Source organism: Narcine bancroftii, chromosome 1 (genome assembly GCF_036971445.1).
Source record: "Narcine bancroftii isolate sNarBan1 chromosome 1, sNarBan1.hap1, whole genome shotgun sequence".
Taxonomy (NCBI): Eukaryota; Metazoa; Chordata; class Chondrichthyes; order Torpediniformes; family Narcinidae; genus Narcine; species Narcine bancroftii.
In genome coordinates, this window is record NC_091469.1 from 480,704,823 (window position 1) to 480,722,919 (window position 18,097).

An 18,097-nucleotide genomic window follows, 5' to 3' on the forward strand; every position below is an offset into this window, starting at 1 on the left:
ATCCCTTCATTTCTCTGTAAAAATCTATCGAATCTTGACTAAAATATATTTACTGAGGTCACCTCCATTGTTTCAATGAATCCAGATTCACCACCATTTGGGGAAAAGCCATTCCTCCTCATCTCTGTCCTAAATCTACTAATCTTGAGGCCACGTCCCCTAGTTCTAGTCTCCCCCTCCAATGGAAACATCCTATCTACTTTTACCATAGCTATTCCTTTCATCAGGGACAGCCAGTACCTTTTTCCCAGGGCAGCAATGCCCAATACTAGAGGATGTCTGTTGAAGGCGAGTGTCTGGTCTTCAGAGTGTTCCTTCACCACTTTAGTTCCAATTCTCCAGCACTTGCAGAGTCCACAATTTAAGGTTCATTTGGGCCATCCACAATGTGGAGGCTCAACTAGCGACCAAGAACTGGAAAGCTCCATTACAGTGAGCACAGATTCATTGGGACGAATAGCATTGATTCCATACAATGGCCACAGGACTGACTTGCCTTGTGTCCCCCCCACCCCCTTACTCCGCCGCCTCGGACGATGAAGCGGGATTGCACCATTTACCTCGGTCTGCCTCAGACGGTCACGCAGATGTTCGATCCGCCGCCACGCGTTTCCCAAGTCTTCCGTCAGCCTGGAGTTCAACTGCAGGGCTGGGAAGGGAAAAAAGCCTTATCAGCCCCAAGGAATCTGCAGAAATTCCCACCACTTTCATCCCCCGGAATAACGATTTAAAAAAGAAATATCAATGATCAGGGTGCATTAATTGCACGCGAGCTGTGCGTACTTTCCATGAGTTTCTCCTCACACCTCTTCTGCATGACCATCTTTGGACACTCCACTTGGACCTCACGGGACACCGTAGACTTGTGGCTCTGGGCTGGTATTCGTGGTGACTCCACGTTCCGTGATCCAGCAGAGAGTGGTTCGGCAAATACTTCCTGGCTGAGTTGGTGAAGTACCCTGGAAGGTTCAAGGAACATAAACTGCTGGTCTTCTCTGAACTCTGCAGGTTCCACTGCCTGGATGAGTGGGTGGGTGGGTGGATGGATGGAGTGAGAGTGAGGGGGAAAGAAAGAGAGAGGAGAGGTGAGTTTGAGAATTAGAGAGAAGAGGGGTAGAGGGGAGGGGTTACAGACAAGGGGAGATATAGGGGTTATAGAGGGGATGGAGAGAGGAAAGGGTTCAGTGGGGTTTAAGGAGAGGGTTAGAGAGTGTGGGTTAGAGAATTAGAAAGAAGGGTTAAAAAATTTGGAAAGAAGGGTTTAGAAAAAGGGAGAGAATGGGGAAGGAGAGAAGAGATGGAGGTAGAGAGAGGGGTAGAGGTCAAGAGAGGGATTTGAGAGGTGGAGAGAAAACACAAATGTACAATATTGTAATTTTTTTTTCCATCACCAACAATATTTGAGGTACCTTGATCTTAGATTTTGTCTGATATCCAAATCCTTCCACAAATTATGGAAGAATTTACTTGAATCGTGTTCCGTTAAGCTTTCACTTTCTTCTGTTGTACCAGATCTAGAGTCAATTACACTGGATTGCATTAAACAGAACCACGTCGTTGTGCATCTGGAGTCACACATACAGGCCAGATCAGTTCAGAGTAGGAGATTTCCTTCCTGAAAATGAGTCTGATGGCAACGCTTTAATCATTTTATGATCGCCAGCTCTGCTACTCACTCTTTTAAAATGTTCAGATGACAAGGTTTGTGTTGAACCCTTATATCCTGAATATTAATACCACTTTCTGGGTTATAGTCTAGCCACTGTGGTTTGACACACCCCAGCCACTGTCTGAAATTGGGAGGACTGTAAACTTATTTTCCACCTGGCCCTTTCTTCAGGAATGTTTCCATCTCCGGCTTTTATTGTTCCACAAGAATCATTCAAGTCAATGTGTAGAACCATAAAATATCTGAGCTTCTATTCACACATGGTCGAGAGAGAGAGAGAAACAGAAAAGGAACAAAGAAAGAAAGTGTTGTCATTAAGATTCCGGTGAAACACAAAAGTCTGCCGATGCTGTGATTATAGTCTAAACTCAGAAATGCTGGGGGAACTCAGCTGGTCTCACAGCGTCCAGAGAAAGTAAAGATATATCACCGAAGTTTCGGGTCTAAGGCCCTTCCTCTCAGGCCTGAAATGTCGATAATATATCTCTACCTTTTCTGGACGCTGCAAGACTGGCTGAGTTCTCCCAATGTTTCTTTGTTTTGATGTTAAGATTCTACCTGGGAGGTGAAATTAGCCCGCCTAATTCATACCATATAAAATTATGAAAGGCAAAGATAAGATAGAGGTAGGTACGTTGTAGGGGAGACCAGGACTTGGGGATATGGCCTCAAGATTCAGGGTAGTAGATTTAGGACGGAGATGAGGAGGAATTGCTTTTCCCAGAGGTGAGGAATCTGTGGAATTCATTGAAGCAGTGGAGGTGACTTCAGTAAATATATTTAAGACAAGGTTGGATTGATTTTTACATAGTAGGGGTATTGAGGGGTCTGGGGAAAAGGCAGGAAGGTGGAGATGAGCTGATCATCAGATCAGCTGTGATCTCATTGAATGGCGGAGCAGGCTCGACGGGCCGGATGGCCGACTCCTGCTTCTATTCCTTATGTTTTTGTTCTTATCGCTGCAAGACTGATGATGAGACACCAAATATGTTCAAACACTCAGGGGTTTGACAGGGGAAAAGAAAACATTGCAAATACTCAACAGGTCAATCAGCATCTGTGGAGAGATAATCTTTTAAGAATAATTTAGACATACAACACTGGAATTCGTGGAGAGCACAAAGTTTCCTGGACCCACCACACCTCCTCATTAGCCAGGAAAGCTCAGCAGCACCAATACTTCCTGAGGAGGTTGAGGAGGGCAAGGCCGCAATTTTAACGACATCTTACAAGAGTAAAACAGAGAGTGTCCCGTCTGGCTGCATCACTGTGTGGGACGGTAGCTGTAAAGGATCGGATCAGAGGTCAATACAGAGGATCGACAAAACAGCCGAGAAGATGACTGGGGCCTCCCTTTCCTCTACTGGCAACATTCAGGATCAGAATTTGTTATCATGGACGTATACGGAAATTTGTTGTTTTCGGCAGCTTCGCAGTCCGAACACCTTAAATACAACAATAAATAAAAATAGTGCATAAAACGTCAAGGGCTGATAAATGGTTCATTGACCATTTATTGGGAGCTTTGCTTAAATAAGGCTCGAAGAATTATTGAGGATCCCTACCATTTATCACACAGTATATTTGACAACTAGCATCAGGAAGGAGGTAAAGAGCATTAAAATCAGGACTGCCAGGAAGAAGGGGAATGTAATATTGCCAGTCTTATCAGGAGGAATAGGATACAAGAGCAGGGATATGACTTTGAGGCTCTGTAAGGCACTGGTGAGGCCTCACTTGGAGTACGGGGTACAGTTTTGGGCTCCTTATTTAAGAAGGTGGCATTGGAGAGGGTTCAGAGAAGATTCACAAGAACGATTCCTGGAATGAAGGGATTGGCATATGAGGAACATTTAATGGATCTTGGACTGTTCTCCTTGGAGTTCAGAAGAATGGGGGGGGGGCTCATAGAAGCATTTTGAACATTGAAAGGCCTGGACAGAGTAGATGTGGCAAAGTTGTTTCCCATGTTTGGGGAGTCAAGGACAAGAGGGCACAACTTCAGGAATGAAGGATTCCCATTTAAAACAGAGATGGGGAGAAATTTCTTTAGCCAGAGAGTGGTGAACCTCTGGACTTTGCTGGCACAGGTGGCTGTGGAGGCCAGGTCGTTGGGTGTATTTAAGGCAGAGGTTGATAGGTATCTGAATAGTCAGGGTATCAAAGATTATGGGGAGATGGCAGGGGAGTGGGGCTGAGTGGGAGAATGGATGACCACATGATGGAATCGACAGGCCGAATGGCCTAATTCTGCTCCTATATCCCTGTCGGCTGTGAGATTGATGAACAGTATCCTGTAACCTTGGGTGTCTTACAAATGAAACAATTATTGCAGAGTATTTGTATGTATTTATTTTATATTTCAATGTGTGTACAGTGTGTGATTATTATGCACTGTGTATAGCGTGCGTATGTGTGTACACTTTGGTCTGGAGAAGTTGTGTTTCATTTGGTTATATACGTGCAGTCAAATGATAATAAACTTGAACTTGATGCATGAGAGACTGCAGATGCTGGAACCTGAGGCCAGAACACAACCTGCCGAAGGAACAGTGGGTCGAGCAGCATCAATAGGAGAAAAAGGTCAACGTTTTGGGTCGAACCCCCTCGGAGAATGCTGACTGAACAGGTTTCCCCCTCTCTCTGAGTCCCTCTCTCACTGCTCCACCTCTGTGGTTTCCACTGCTCTCTGCAGGTGAAGGGAGTCCTACTGTGCATTGTTTATTTTTACACACAAAATGCTAGATAAGCACAGCAGGTCAAACCGTGTCCTTTAGGTAGCAAAGGTAAAGATACATAACCCATGTTTTGGGCTTGTGCCATTCGTCAAAAGTATGAGAAAATGCTGGCAAGTGTCCGAACAAAAGAATTGGGGGGGGTGGGGAGAAGGCCGGTGGAAAGGCAGGAGATGATAGGTGGAGAAGGGAGGGAGGGGACTGCAGCAATGAGGGGGAGTGGGGAATGACTTGGTGGGTGGAAGAACTGAAAAGGCAGGAAAAGGGGGAGGGGAAAGAAAAGGCGAGCAGGTTTAGTGGAAAGCAATAAAGTCAATAGCCACTTTCAGGTGGAATCGGCTGGAGAATGTGGCTCTGGAGTGGCTGCGGGTGTCTGCGAAGGGACGTTCAGGTGGCAGCGCTGAAGGCGGAGTTCTGCCACCTGAAGGGTCTGCAGCAGGGAGAGGTGCCGCGGAGCAAACACCGGCTCCTGAGTCGGGGCAGGGGGAGCCATCTGACAGCCCCCTCCTCGCTACCTGACAGCCCCTCCCAGTGTGGAACTACAGGGCTGGAGCGGCCAGCACGGGACTACAGGGCTGGATGAGTTAAATTGTTTGCCTTTATTTCATAAAATTAACATAGGAACATAGGAAGTAGTAACAGGAGTAGGCCAAAAATGGCCCATCGAGCCTGCTCCACCATTCAATATGATCATGGCTGATCTAATTTATGACCCAACTCCACCTACCTGCCTTCTCCCCATATCCCCTAATTCCTCTATCATGTAAAAATTTATCTAACCGAATTTTAAATATGTTTAATGAGGCAGCCTCAACCATTTCCCTGGTTAGAGAATTCCAAACATTCACTACTCTCTGAAAAAACTATTTTTCCTCATCTCTGTCCTAAATCTACTCCCCCGAATCTTGAGACTGTGTCCTCTCGTTTTAGTTTCCCCGGCCAGCTCAAAAAACCTTCCTCCATCTATCCTATCCATACCCTTCATAATCCTATATGTTTCTATACGATCTCTTCTCATTCTTCTGAACTCGAGCGAATACAATCCTAGATGATTTAATCTTTCATCATAAGTCAACCCCTTCATCCCAGGGATCAACCAAGTAAACCTCCTCTGGACCGTCTCCAAAGCCAGTATGTCCTTCCTCAAATATGGAGACCAGAACTGGACACAGTACTCCAGGTGCGGTCTCACCAGTATCTTATACAGTTGCAACATTACCTCCCTAATCCTGAATTCAATTCCTCCAGCGATGAAGGCCAACATTCCATTTGCCTTCTTAATAACCTGCTGCACCTGCAACCCAACTTTTTGCGATTCATGCACAAGCCCTCCCAAGTCGCTCCGCACAACAGCATGCTGTAGTTTTTCGCCCTTTAAGAATGGTTTAAATAGATGGAAAGATTTACCCATAACATTAATAGGTAGAATTAATTGTATTAAGATGAATAATTTTCCTAGATTACAATATCTTTTTCAATCTATTCCTTGTAAAGTTCCTCAAAAGTTTTTTAGGGATCAGAATTCCATATTAGGAAATTTTTGTTGAAAGACAAAATGGTTAGGGTATCTTTATAAACATTAACTTGGGGGTATGAACTGGGGGGGGGGGGCTTACAACTTCTGAATGTTCAAAATTAGCACAATTGAAATTTATTAATAGAATGTTTGATTTGGATATTCCATTGGTGTGGGCGAACGTCGATTTATCCAGAATTGGTAAGAAGAAAAAGGAGCGATTTATTTACAAATGGAATTCTACATTATTATTTACATATGATGTACCTATTTTGAGACATTTAATTGGATTATGGAGGATGATAAATGAGGAAATAGGTAAACGGGAAAATTTCAGCAAAGATACCTCTAAACCAGAATAAACATTTTCCTTTTACATTTAATAATCAACTTTTGAAAATATGGGATCAGAAAGGAATTAAAATTGAACAAGATTGTTACAAACTTGGCTATTTAACGTCTTTTCAAAGAATTAAAGAAAAATATGAAATTCCACAAGGTACTCTTTTTTTTGTTATTATCAAGTTAGAGCTTTATTATTGGATAATTTTGGATGCACCGCAAGGTTGCCAAGGCAGTCAGAATTTGACATTTTGCTAATGGAAAGTGGGAAGAAAAAATTTGTATCCGAAATGTATTCGCTATTATAGAATAAAGTTAAATTTGCACAAGTCTAGATTAAAGTGGGAAAAAGATTTTGGATAATAATTGATCAGGAAGATTGGAGAAATTTATATAAAGATAGTATGACTAAGATTGTTGATGTGAGATATAGGTTAGCTCATTAAAACTTTATACATCAGCTATATTTAACTCCTGAAAAAAATTAAAGAGATATAATTTAATTTCTTCAGATTTATGTTTTAAGTGTCATGAGGAAGTAGGTTCTTTCCTACATTCTACTTGGTTAAACTTTTTTGAACACGACTTGGAGTTTTTAGAGAAAGTTTTTAAGAATAAATTGCCAATGGAACCAACATTATTTCTATGAAGTAACGTTAAAATGTTGATCTTGAAATTGGTATCAAATTGTGTTTTTGAGGTTAGCCTTGGCTGTAGCGAGAAAATGTATAGCAATAACATGGAAAAATTAGTGATGCAAGTTTGCATCGATGGCATATGGAGTTGAGATCGTGTATTCCGATGGAAAAGGTAACGTATAATTTGCGTGATAATTATTTTTTCTCTCAGAATGTTTGGAGTCCTTATTTGGATTTAAAATTTTGAACTTTCTACAGCGCGTTGTGGTGGTGTAACTCCAGTCTGTGGTGTTTAGTTATGTGATTGATGGCCTGGATCTCCTCCATTACCTTTTTTCTATCTTTGGGTTTATAGGGAGGATGAGGGGGTGGACGAAGGGGTAGTAGGATGGGGGAGGGGTGGTTGTTATATATTCCACATGTTTTGCTTGATATGAATCATTATAATCAAATGTATTTCAATGTTTTGTGCTTTAAAAATTTTAAATAATGTATCAAAAAAAATCCACGGAAAAGGCCCAGTCATTCAGATCTGAATTCTACAGAAGTGGGTGGCCACAGAGCTGTTTTCTCTCCAGCAGCCAGAATGGTTCTCCCCTGCAAAATCACAGGGGAAATGTATCAATGCTTCGAATATACCAAATTATCGCTGGGCTGTGACTTGAACTGTAGTTGCATGAAATGTTAACTGTGACCATTTAGTCCCTCCTGCCTGTTCTATCCCTTTCAGTGATAATCCCATTTTACTAAAACGGGAGCTCAAAATACCCCGGAGAGGTAACAGAGTGGGATAATAATCTTTCCAGTCAATCTGGTAAGGGTAAAGAGACCATGGGAAATAAGGCTCCTGTGAGTTTAAAGACTACATGGGTAGTTTAAAGGGAGAGCAGGAAACATTTTTTTTAAAATTCAGTTGTTCAGCATGGCAACAGGACATTCCAGCACATGTCCCCTCAAACACCCCAATTAACCTGCAAACCCCATACATTTAAGAAGGATCTTGAACTTTGAGAGGAAATCCACGCAGATCAGGCAGTGGCGGATTCGAACCCAGGTCATTGGCGCAGTTACAGCTACATTAACTATGCTGTCCATGAATCAATTAGCTGAAGGAGTACACAGAAGATTTACTAGGATGTTGCCCAGTCTTGAGGAATCAAGTTACAGGGAAAGGTTAAGCAGGTCAGGACTTTATTCCCTGAAACGTAGAAGGAGGGGAGATTTGATAGAGAAATTTAAAATCATGAGGGGTAGAGACAGAGTAAATTCAAGTGGGGTTTTCCCACTGAGGTTGGTGAGACAAGAACCAGGGCACATGGGTAAAAGGAGAAAAGCTTAGGGGCGAACTTCTTCACGCAGAGAGCTGGTGGGGGGTGTGGAATGAGCTGCCATCTGAAGTGGTGAATGCGGGCTCAATTTTAATATGTAAGATAAATTTGGACAGGTATGTAGATGGGAAGGGTCTGGAGGCCGCAGGTCAATGGACGAGGCAGAATAATAGTCCAGGACAGAATAGATGGGCCAAAGGGCCCGTTTCTGTTCTGTAATGAACAATGGTTCTAATCAGATTATAAATGAAAGCAAATGTACAAGATTACAGTGAATTATAAGTCAAGCTGGTGGCGATTAAAGAATGGATGTAGGCAGGCTGAGAATCTTTAAGCATGCATTCCTATGAGCACGTTATTTGGTAATGAGACGGGTGAGGTTAATATTTTCTAAATAAAACAACTGGTACTTGTATTAAGCAAAAAAGTTGGCACCTTATCAGGGATAGCCAGTTTGGTTAGAATCCTCCACCTGTCTAATCCACTCTGCCATGGCTAGTTAAAGAGCTAATTGTGCCCTGTGAATTATGATGCATTTGTCATTAGCACAAAGCCCCAGGCAAAAGCTCAGTCTGGCAATCAGAACCGTTAACCAGACCAAAGCAACATTAAGAGGTGCTAATTTTGGCTCAGTGGGTACATCCCTGGCCTTCCTATGAGGCCCTGTCTCAGTGTGTACAACTCTGGCTTTGGTTTGAGGCCCTGCCTCAGTGGGAACATCATGGCCTTGGTTTGAGGCTGAAGCCTGCCTCAGTGGGTACATCTCGGGCCTCAGTTTGAGGCCTTGTCTCAATGGGTACATCCTGGCCTTGGTTTGAGGCTGAGGCCATTCTGAGGCTGGTGATTCTGGAGTGGGTCCAGAAGTCATTCCTTCCCACACTACTGACCCAGGATTTGTACCAGTTCCCAAGATTGCAAAGGAGCCACCTGTTTTGAGACGAAGCACCAGAATTCGTAAACAACCTGATAGGCCGACATCTTCATAAAACATCTCATTATATTTCGATTGCTTGCTAGATACTGCCGTAGTTTGGCTGTTAGAGTATCTCAAGGCCAAACATGGTATCCATGTATCGCTTGGTTCAGTCTTTCCTAGCAGCTGTCCTTTTGATTTTAACCCTTCTTCTGCCGGGGGTGGGGGGGGGAAACTGTGGTGAATGTCTGCCAAACTGCCCATCTCCCCTCTGGCGAGCCTTGCTGTACTAACATTGGCTGTGCATTATCTCTACTGTTAAGGACACTCCCCTTGGATATAACTATATGCACCTATTGTCTTTCATTATTGTACCATGAGTTTCTGCTAATAAAAGCCACGATTATTGTTTGACCACATCGTTTTTGTCTACTTCATCAACTGGCACTTCAGAGGACAATCCACAGGATCTTAAGTGCATCAGAGAGGATCAACGGAGTCTCCTTTCTCTTCCCCCACCCCCACCTACAATCAACATGATCTACCGGGATCGCTGTCTGAAGAGGGCATGCAAAAATCAGTGAGGACCCCTTCTACCCCACACACAGCACCTTGCAGGTGCTCCCGTCGGGGAGGAGATGCAGGAGGATCAGAGCCAACACCACCAGGCTGAGGAACAGTTTCTTCCCACGGGCAACGAGAATACTGAATGACTAAAGGAACCGCTCACACTAACTCTCCAAGACTCTCGTATTCACAAATTAACATTTATTTATATTCAGGTATACCCCACTTTTATGAAACTAGAGTGTTCCTATGAAACCTTTCATAAGGTAAAATAGTGTAAAGCAAAGACCTATTCACTACTATTGAATAAAAGCCGAAACCCATTCAAATCCTTTCGTAAAAGTGAACACAGGTTTCTTCGTAAAAGCAAATTTTCGTAAACAAGTATTCGCAAAGCTAGGTAATACCTGTAATGAAGACTTGCCCTGAATCTGTATTTGCTTGTCTAAAACTGTGTTATGTCTGGTTGTGTGTTTGCATGTTTTGCTCCGAGGACCAGAGAACACTGTTTCGTTGGGATGTACTTGTACGAACAGACGACAATAAACTTGACTAATTCGTCCTGTGTGAATGACTTCCTCCACCCAACCTCTGTTTTCTCTTGCCTCTCTCTCCCTTTGTCTGGTATCTGCCCATCTACTGCCGCTGTCCAAAATGCTTCATTCTCCATCATTCATCAATCCCACGAGGGGGGAGGGGGGCGTCTGTCCCACCCCTGCCCCAATGGCTTCACTTCCCTGCCTTCCTGGCCTCAACGACGGGCTCCAGGCCGAGACGTCGACTGTTCTTCTCCCCCCCACCCCCCACCCCCCCCACTGCCGCTGCTTGAATCCCTCCAGCAGAGTGTGTTTTGCTTCCTACCTGTGTGTCAGGTTGTCCATTTGAAGAGAGGCCTGTGCAGCCTGGGTCAGTGAAGTCCGTCTGAGTGCTGGCTGTGGTGAGGTTGCAATGAGCCTGTGAGGTGCTAAGCAAGCGATGGATCTCCAACTGCTGAGACTTAATGGTCCGTTCTAACCTGAAAGAGATAATGGCCATGTATTTAGCTCACTTTACACAAACACTTCCTTTGCATGCACTATTAAAGCCTCGTATCCTGTGGACTCAAAGGCAAAATCTCCGGCACCGCTAGGCTGGAGATTGAGTAAACAAAGCAGAACGTCTTGCATGCAATACTTCTGTAAAAATTAATTTACAATGTGGTAGAAGCCGATTCTGGCCATTGAAACCTTTGTTGACCAATTACACCCAATTAATTAACCTACAACCCCATATGTTTTGGAGGGTGGGAGGAAACAGGAGCCCCCAGGGAAAGCCACACAAAAACAGGGAGAGGGTACAAGTTCCTTACATACAGCTCTGGTTTCCAACCTAGGCTGTAATCGTGTTGCGCTAACCAAGCCAAAGGAAATTATAATTATGTTGTGAAAATAAATTTACATAGAACATACAACATTACAACACAATATGGCCCATAAATACCAACCAAAAAAGATTTAAACATTTCCTACCTTGTATCCCTCTGGTTTTCTTTAATCCTTGCACCTGTCTAAAAGTTTTTTTAAATGCCTCTATTGTTCCAGCATCCACCACCACCTTCCAGGCACCCACAACTCTGTGTAAATAAACTTACCTAAACCTTCCTCCCTTCACTTTGTGGAGATGTCCTCTGGTTTTGGCTACTCCACCCTGGGAAAAAGGCACTGGCTGTCCACCCTATCTGTAGCCCCTTTCACACTTGCAAGTGGTCCCATGAATTAATGGCTAATCGCCCTTTAAAGTGTCTCATGTGAAAAGAAAATAGTCTCAACACTGGTGTGAGATGACGTCATCTCTTGATGGCCTCAGCCCCGAGTACAGTCCCTGGCGTCTGCAGAAGCCAGTGTTGCAATCAGGCAAGTGTAGAATGGGCAATTCCATAGTGGGATTGAAATGACACAAGTTTTTACGTGAGAAGGAAGAAAAGATTAAAACGAAGGTATAAATTTTGCGATGGGAAGGTCGCAGCAGGAGAGAGAGAGAAAGGAACAGCAATAGCGGATAATTTTTAAACAGGGTGGGAAAGTTAGTAGCACTGTAGCACACAATTTATAAAGGCTGTGGGGGAAAAAGCGATGGCGGACATGACTTCCCAGAATGACATACAGCAGAGAAACCCCTCCATGAGTGCTCTATGCACGCAGTCCTTTCTCTGCTGCACAGAATTCTGGGCGGGCAGATCCACCATCGCTTTTTCCCCCACGGCATTTCTATATTGTGTGTGATTGTGCTACCAACTTTCCCACAGTCTTTGTACATTGTGCACAATAGCGCTACCAACTTTCCCTCCCTGTTTAAAAATTGTCCACTATTGCTATTTATTGCTAGCAGGTTTCCATGGTCCCTTATGAAGGTTTATATAGGTCGGCACAACAACAACAGGGGCTGAAGGGCTTATACTGTGCTGTACATAAAGCTTAATTTTGTTATAATTAGGCATGATTAATTTTGTTCAAATATATAATACATTGATCAAGATTTAGGGCAGGTCCACGATCACTCGATGTGTCATGATGTCACCGGTAGAAGGTAGAGCAGTCCTAACCCCGGGCATGGGTCCTTGCAAGTGTGAAAGCATTCAGTGTCTCAGTTAGGAGTGGTCAAGTGTGAAAACCCAAACCCCCCTTCCTATCTCGGGACACTGAACGGCCAATTTACTGGGACGCAAGTGTGAAAGCACCTTATGCCTCTCAGAATCTTGCAGACCTCTATTAATCATATAACCATTTACAGAGCAGAAACAGGCCATGTCAGCCTTTCGAGTCCGCACCGGTTCACTAGAACAACTCCACTAGTTCAAACCTCCCGCTTTCCGCCAATAACCCTCCAACCCCTCACCTCCATGTACACATCCAACCTTCTCTTAAATGACAGAAGGGACCCTGACGCAACTATCTCATTCGGAAGATCATTCCATTCTGCTGAGTGAAAAAGCCACCTCTAATATTTCTCCTAAAGTGTTGCCCCCTTACCCTTAACTCGTGGCCTCTTGTTCCAACCTCCCCTGCCCTCAGGGGAAAGAGTCTGTTTATGTCTAGTCTATCTATTCCTTTCATAATTTTAAATACCTCTATCAAGTCCCCTCTCAGTCGTCTACATTCCAATGAATAAAGTCCCAGTCTCCTTAATCTCTCCCGGTAATCCAGATGCTGTAAGACAGGCAACATCCTTGTAAACCTTCTCTGCACCCTCTCCACCTTATCTATATCCTTTCTATAATTTGGACACCAGAACTGAGCAGAGCACTCCAAACCTGGCCTCACCAATGCCTTAAACAGCTGCAGCATCACTTCCCAGCTCCTATACTCTATACTACGATTTATGAAGGCCAGCATACCATACCATATGCCTTCTTAACCACCCTGTCTACATGGGAATCCACCTTCAGTGAACTCTGTACCATAACCCCCAGGTCCCTTTGCTCCTCTGCGTGCTTCAATGCCCTCCCTTTAACTGTATATGTCCTATTCTAGTTATTTTTACTGAAATGGAACACCTCACACGTCCACATTGAATTCCATCTGCCATCTTTTCAGCCCACACTTCCAAACAAACCAAATCCTTCTGTAATCCAAGAAAATCTAGCTCACTATCCACCACTCCCCCTATTTTTGTATCATCCTCCATATTTGCTTACCCAGTTAACCACACCCTCCTCTAAATCATTAATATAAATGATAAACAACAAGGGACCCAGCACTGATCCCTGAGGCACCCCGCTTGTCACAGGCTTCCAACCTGACATACAGTTGTCCACCATGACTCTCTGCTGTCTATCTCCCAGCCACCTCTGAACCCATGTCACAATCTCTCTACTAATTCCTAGTGACTGAACCTTCCTTATTAACCTTCCATGCAGAACCTTATCAAAAGCCTTACTAAAATCCAAATAGATCATATCAACCGCTTTACCTTCATCCACCTTTTTTGTCACTTCCTCAAAAAACTCAACAAGGTTCGTCAAACATGACTTTCCTTTTACAAACCCATGCTGGGTGCCCCTAATCAATCCCTGCCTATCCAGATATGCGTATATACCCTCCATAACCTTCTCCACTACCGAAGTCAAACTTACTGGCCAATAATTACTTGCCCTACACCTAATGCCTTTTTTGAACAATGGAACAACATTTGCAACCCTCCATTCCTGTGGTACCACCCCCTCCTCCAGTGATCTTTGAAAAATCACTGTCAGTGCCCCCGCTATTTGTTCCCTGACCTCCCTTAAAGTCCTGGGAAAAATCCCATCAGGACCAGGAGACTTATCCACCTTAATTGACCCTAGAAGCACCAAAACCCTCGCTTTACTAATCCCTATCCTTTCCATAACTAAGCCCTTTGCCTCTCTTATCTCTTATAGCCCAATGTCTCTTTCCCGCGTGAATACGGACGAGAAAAAATTGTTCAATATTTCTCCCATCTCATATGGTTCCTGACATAGTTCACCGGTCCCATCATCCAGTCGACCTATTCTATCCTTAATCCTCCTTTTACTCTTCACATATCTGTAAAAATCCTTAGGATTCACCTTCGCCTTATTAGCTATGGACTCCTCATACCTTCTTTTTGCCTTTCTAATTTCCCTCTTAAGGTGCTTCCTGCAATCTAAGTAATGACCATCTCTTGTTTTTTATATTTGGTATAGGCCTCCCTCTTGTCCCAATCCAACTTCTTAGTTTCATCAGAAAACCACAGCTCCCTCGAACCTTTAGTCTTCTCCTTCGGCCTGACTGGAACATAAAGATCCTGTACTCTCAAAATCTCACCCCTAAATGCCCCCCAAATTTCCTCTACATCCTTTCCAGCAAAAAGATCAGCCCACACAATTCTCTGCAAATCCCTTCTCATTTCTCCAAACATCGCCTTCCCCCACTCGAAGACCTTCAACCTCGGACCCGACCTATCCCTTTCCATCATTAAGCTAAAGCTAATGGACCCATGATCACTGGATCCGAAGTTCTCTCCAACGCTTACCTCCGTCACTTGCCCCATTGCATTCCCAAACAACAGATCTAACACCATTCCCTCTCTAGTTGGCGTCTCAACATATTGCTGCAAAAAGCAATCCTGAACACCATGCATAAATACGAATCCATCCTGCCCTTTTACTGACTGCGTTTCCCAATCTATGTTTGGAAAATTGAAATCCCCAACCAACACCATCCTATTTCACCTGCACATCTCACCTATTTCCTTGCACATTTGCTCTTCTAGTTCCCTTTCCCCATTTGGAGGCCTATAATATACCCCCATAATAGTAAAATCACCCTTCTTATTTTTCAGCTCTACCCACACTGCCTCCCTCGACCCTCCAGTATAACTTGCCTCAGCACTGCTGTAATATCCTCCCTGAGAAGTAATGCCACACCTCCCCCTCTTAATCCACCATCTCTGTCACATCTAAAGCAGTGAAATCCTGGAACATTCAATTGCCAGTCACAACCTTCCTTCAACCACATCTCGCTAATGGCCACAACATCATAATGCCACATGTCAATCCACACCTTTAGCTCATCCAGCTTCCTTACTACGCTCCTTGCATTAAAATAAATACATCTCAGGGATCTCCTACATCCTACCTTCTGCCTATCCTCCTCTCTTTCATTCTCACAATTTTCACTACAACATTTTTTACTACTTCCTGCTTTTCCTCCCTAAAATTATTCAAACTTGTCTCTTTCCTTAGCCTACAAACCCGCACCCTGCTGTCTTGCCTAACTTGAAACCCTGTCCCCAACCATACTAGTTTAAACCCCCCCCCACCCCCGACAGCCCTAGAAAATGCCCCCGCCAGGAGACTGGTCCCTCTGGGATTAAGATGTAACCCATCATTACGGTATAGCTCCCATCTTCCCCAAAAAAGGTCCCAGTGGTCCAAGAACTTGAAACCCTGTCTTTTACTCCACCCCTTTATCCTCGTGTTTAACCTCCACCTAATTCTATTTCTGCCCTGACTGTCACATGGCACAGGAAGCTATCCAGAGATTACCCCCTTAGTGGTCTTCCTTTTAAGCTCCCTACCCAACTCCCTATACTCATTCTGCAGAACCACTTCCTCCTTCCTTCCAACATCATTGGTACCAACATGTACCACAACCTCAGGCTCCTCACCCTCCCCTTTTAGGATGTTCTGAACACACATAGTCACATCCCAGACCCTGGCACCATGGAGACAAACCACCACCTGGTTTTCCTTATCGCGTCCACAAAAACCTCTGTCTGTCCTCCTAACCATTGAATCCCCTATGACTATCACCCTTTTCCTTTTATTCCTACCTTTCTGGGTCACAGAGGTTGACACCACACCTCTGCCCACCATAGTCTGACTATCCCCCTCTTCAGTACTCAGGGTGGAGTACCAATTTCTGAAGATTTCAGACTCGGGTGCTTGCATATGAAACTGACCCCCCCCCCCTTTCCTCTTCCTAATGGTAACCCACTGCCCCTCCTCCCGTGGCCCCTGTGCAACCATCTGCCTGCAGTTCTTGTCTATGATAGCCTCATTCTCCCTAACCAGAATAAAGTCATCGAGGTGCAGCTCAAGTTCCTTGACCCGGTCCATCAGGCCACACTCCTTGTCCGTGATGGCCTCACTCTCCCTAACCAGAGAGAGGTCATCGAGCTGCAGCTCAAATTCCTTGACTTGGTCCCTTAGACGCTGCAGCTCAGCCCACTTTGTGCACACATGTATGTCCGGGAGACGTGAAGACCCCATGACTTCCCACATGTGACACTGAGAGCAGAAAACTGCCTTCACACTCATCCTGCCTCCTTCTCCTCACATTAGACGCTGCAGCTCAACCCACTTTGTGCGCACGTGTATGTCCAGGAGACATGAAGACCCCATGACTTCCCACATGTGACACTGAGAGCAGAAAACTGCCCTCACACTCATCCTGCCTCCTTCTCCTCACACCTTATTAAATTAACTGTGAATGTCTTACCTTTAGTCCAGCATGCTCATCCTCAGCCTCTACTCACCTAAGCCTCTCGAGCCAAAGCCTCAAGGACCCACTCCTTCACTGGGCCACTCACTCACTGGGCCGCCCCTCACTGGCCGCTCCCTTATACTTACCCTCCTTTTTATTGGCCCCTTGGCCAATTAACCCCGTCACTCTCTCCAAGCTCCTCCTCCTCCAGATAGTCGCCTGAACTCCAGTCGCCGCCTCCTCCAACGCACAGCCCGAACCAAATCTCCTCTCATCCTTCTTTGGTCCAAAGAGAGAAGTCCCAGCTCTGCTAACCTTGCCTCGTAAGACATATTTTCCAATCCAAGCAACACCCTGGTAAATCTCCTTTGAACCCTCTCCTTAGCTTCCACTTCCTTGATGTTATTAGGTGACCAGAACTGAACACAATACTCTAAGTGTGGTCTCACCAGCAGGAATGCACCGTGACCAGGCAAAATAGTCTCCAATGACAAAACAGAACAACCATGTCAAACCTTTCTGGATACCTTAAACTAAAACTGCCTTAAACCCAGCAGCAGTGGATGGGAGTTTTCCTGACAGGCAGTCTGTAACCAACAGTGCACCATGGGGCATGGTGCTGGGGCCTTTATTGTGCGTGATTTATGTAAATAACTAGGTTGAGAATTTAGACGCTCTGATCAGTGAGTTTACAGAAAAATTATGGATTCGTAAATACAGCGCAGTAACAGGCCCTTTCAGCCCATGATGCCCAATTACACCCGTACAACTGTGGTTTTCAAACTTTTTCTTTCCACTCACATACCATTTTAAGTAATCCCTATGCCACCGGTGCTCTGTGATTAGTAAGGGATTGCTTAAGGTAGGATGTGAAGGGGAAGAAAAGGATTGAAAACCACTGCTCTAGACCCAATTGTTACTGAAATATTTGCTTGATTAAAAAAATGTCATTGCCCCATTTCCTTTGGAGTTCTGAAACTGTACACATGACGAGTCAATTAGGGACACTTAAAACAGAGGTTTTCAGACATTTACTTTCCACTCACATCCCACCTCTCACCGCTCTCTGTGTGAAAAAAGTTCCCCCTCATATTCCCCCTAAACTTTTTCCCTTTCACCCTTAACCCAGGTCCTCCAGTTATTGTCTTAGTGGAAAAAGCCTGCTTGCATTTACTCTGTCTATCCCCTTCATTATTTTAAATAATTCTATCAAATCTTGCCTCAATTCTTCTACAGTCCAGGGAATAAATTCCTAACCTGTTTAACTTTTCCCTTTAACTCAGTTCCTCAAGTCCCAACAACATCCAAGATTCCTTTATTGCCATGCAACAAAACAGGAGTGATATTACACAAATTTGACTTTAGTCTGCCGTAAGGCAGAATCAGGTCATAGAGAGAACGTGTAAACTCCTTACAGTCAGCGC

The 18,097-nt window shown here is 44.3% G+C and overlaps 1 protein-coding gene across 4 annotated transcripts in view; it reads right to left on the minus strand.

Moving 5' to 3' along the window:
• LOC138751916 (uncharacterized) overlaps positions 1-18,097 on the minus strand; it is a 116,141-nt gene that overhangs the window by 37,080 nt on the left and 60,964 nt on the right. For all 4 annotated transcript variants that reach the window (XM_069914866.1, XM_069914869.1, XM_069914865.1 and 1 more), the window contains exons 3-5: positions 10,570-10,723; positions 784-1,018; positions 561-649 (exon numbers count right to left, since the gene is read on the minus strand). In XM_069914866.1, coding sequence (XP_069770967.1) covers positions 561-649; positions 784-1,018; positions 10,570-10,723 — 478 coding nt within the window. The remainder of the gene's footprint in view (positions 1-560; positions 650-783; positions 1,019-10,569; positions 10,724-18,097) is intronic.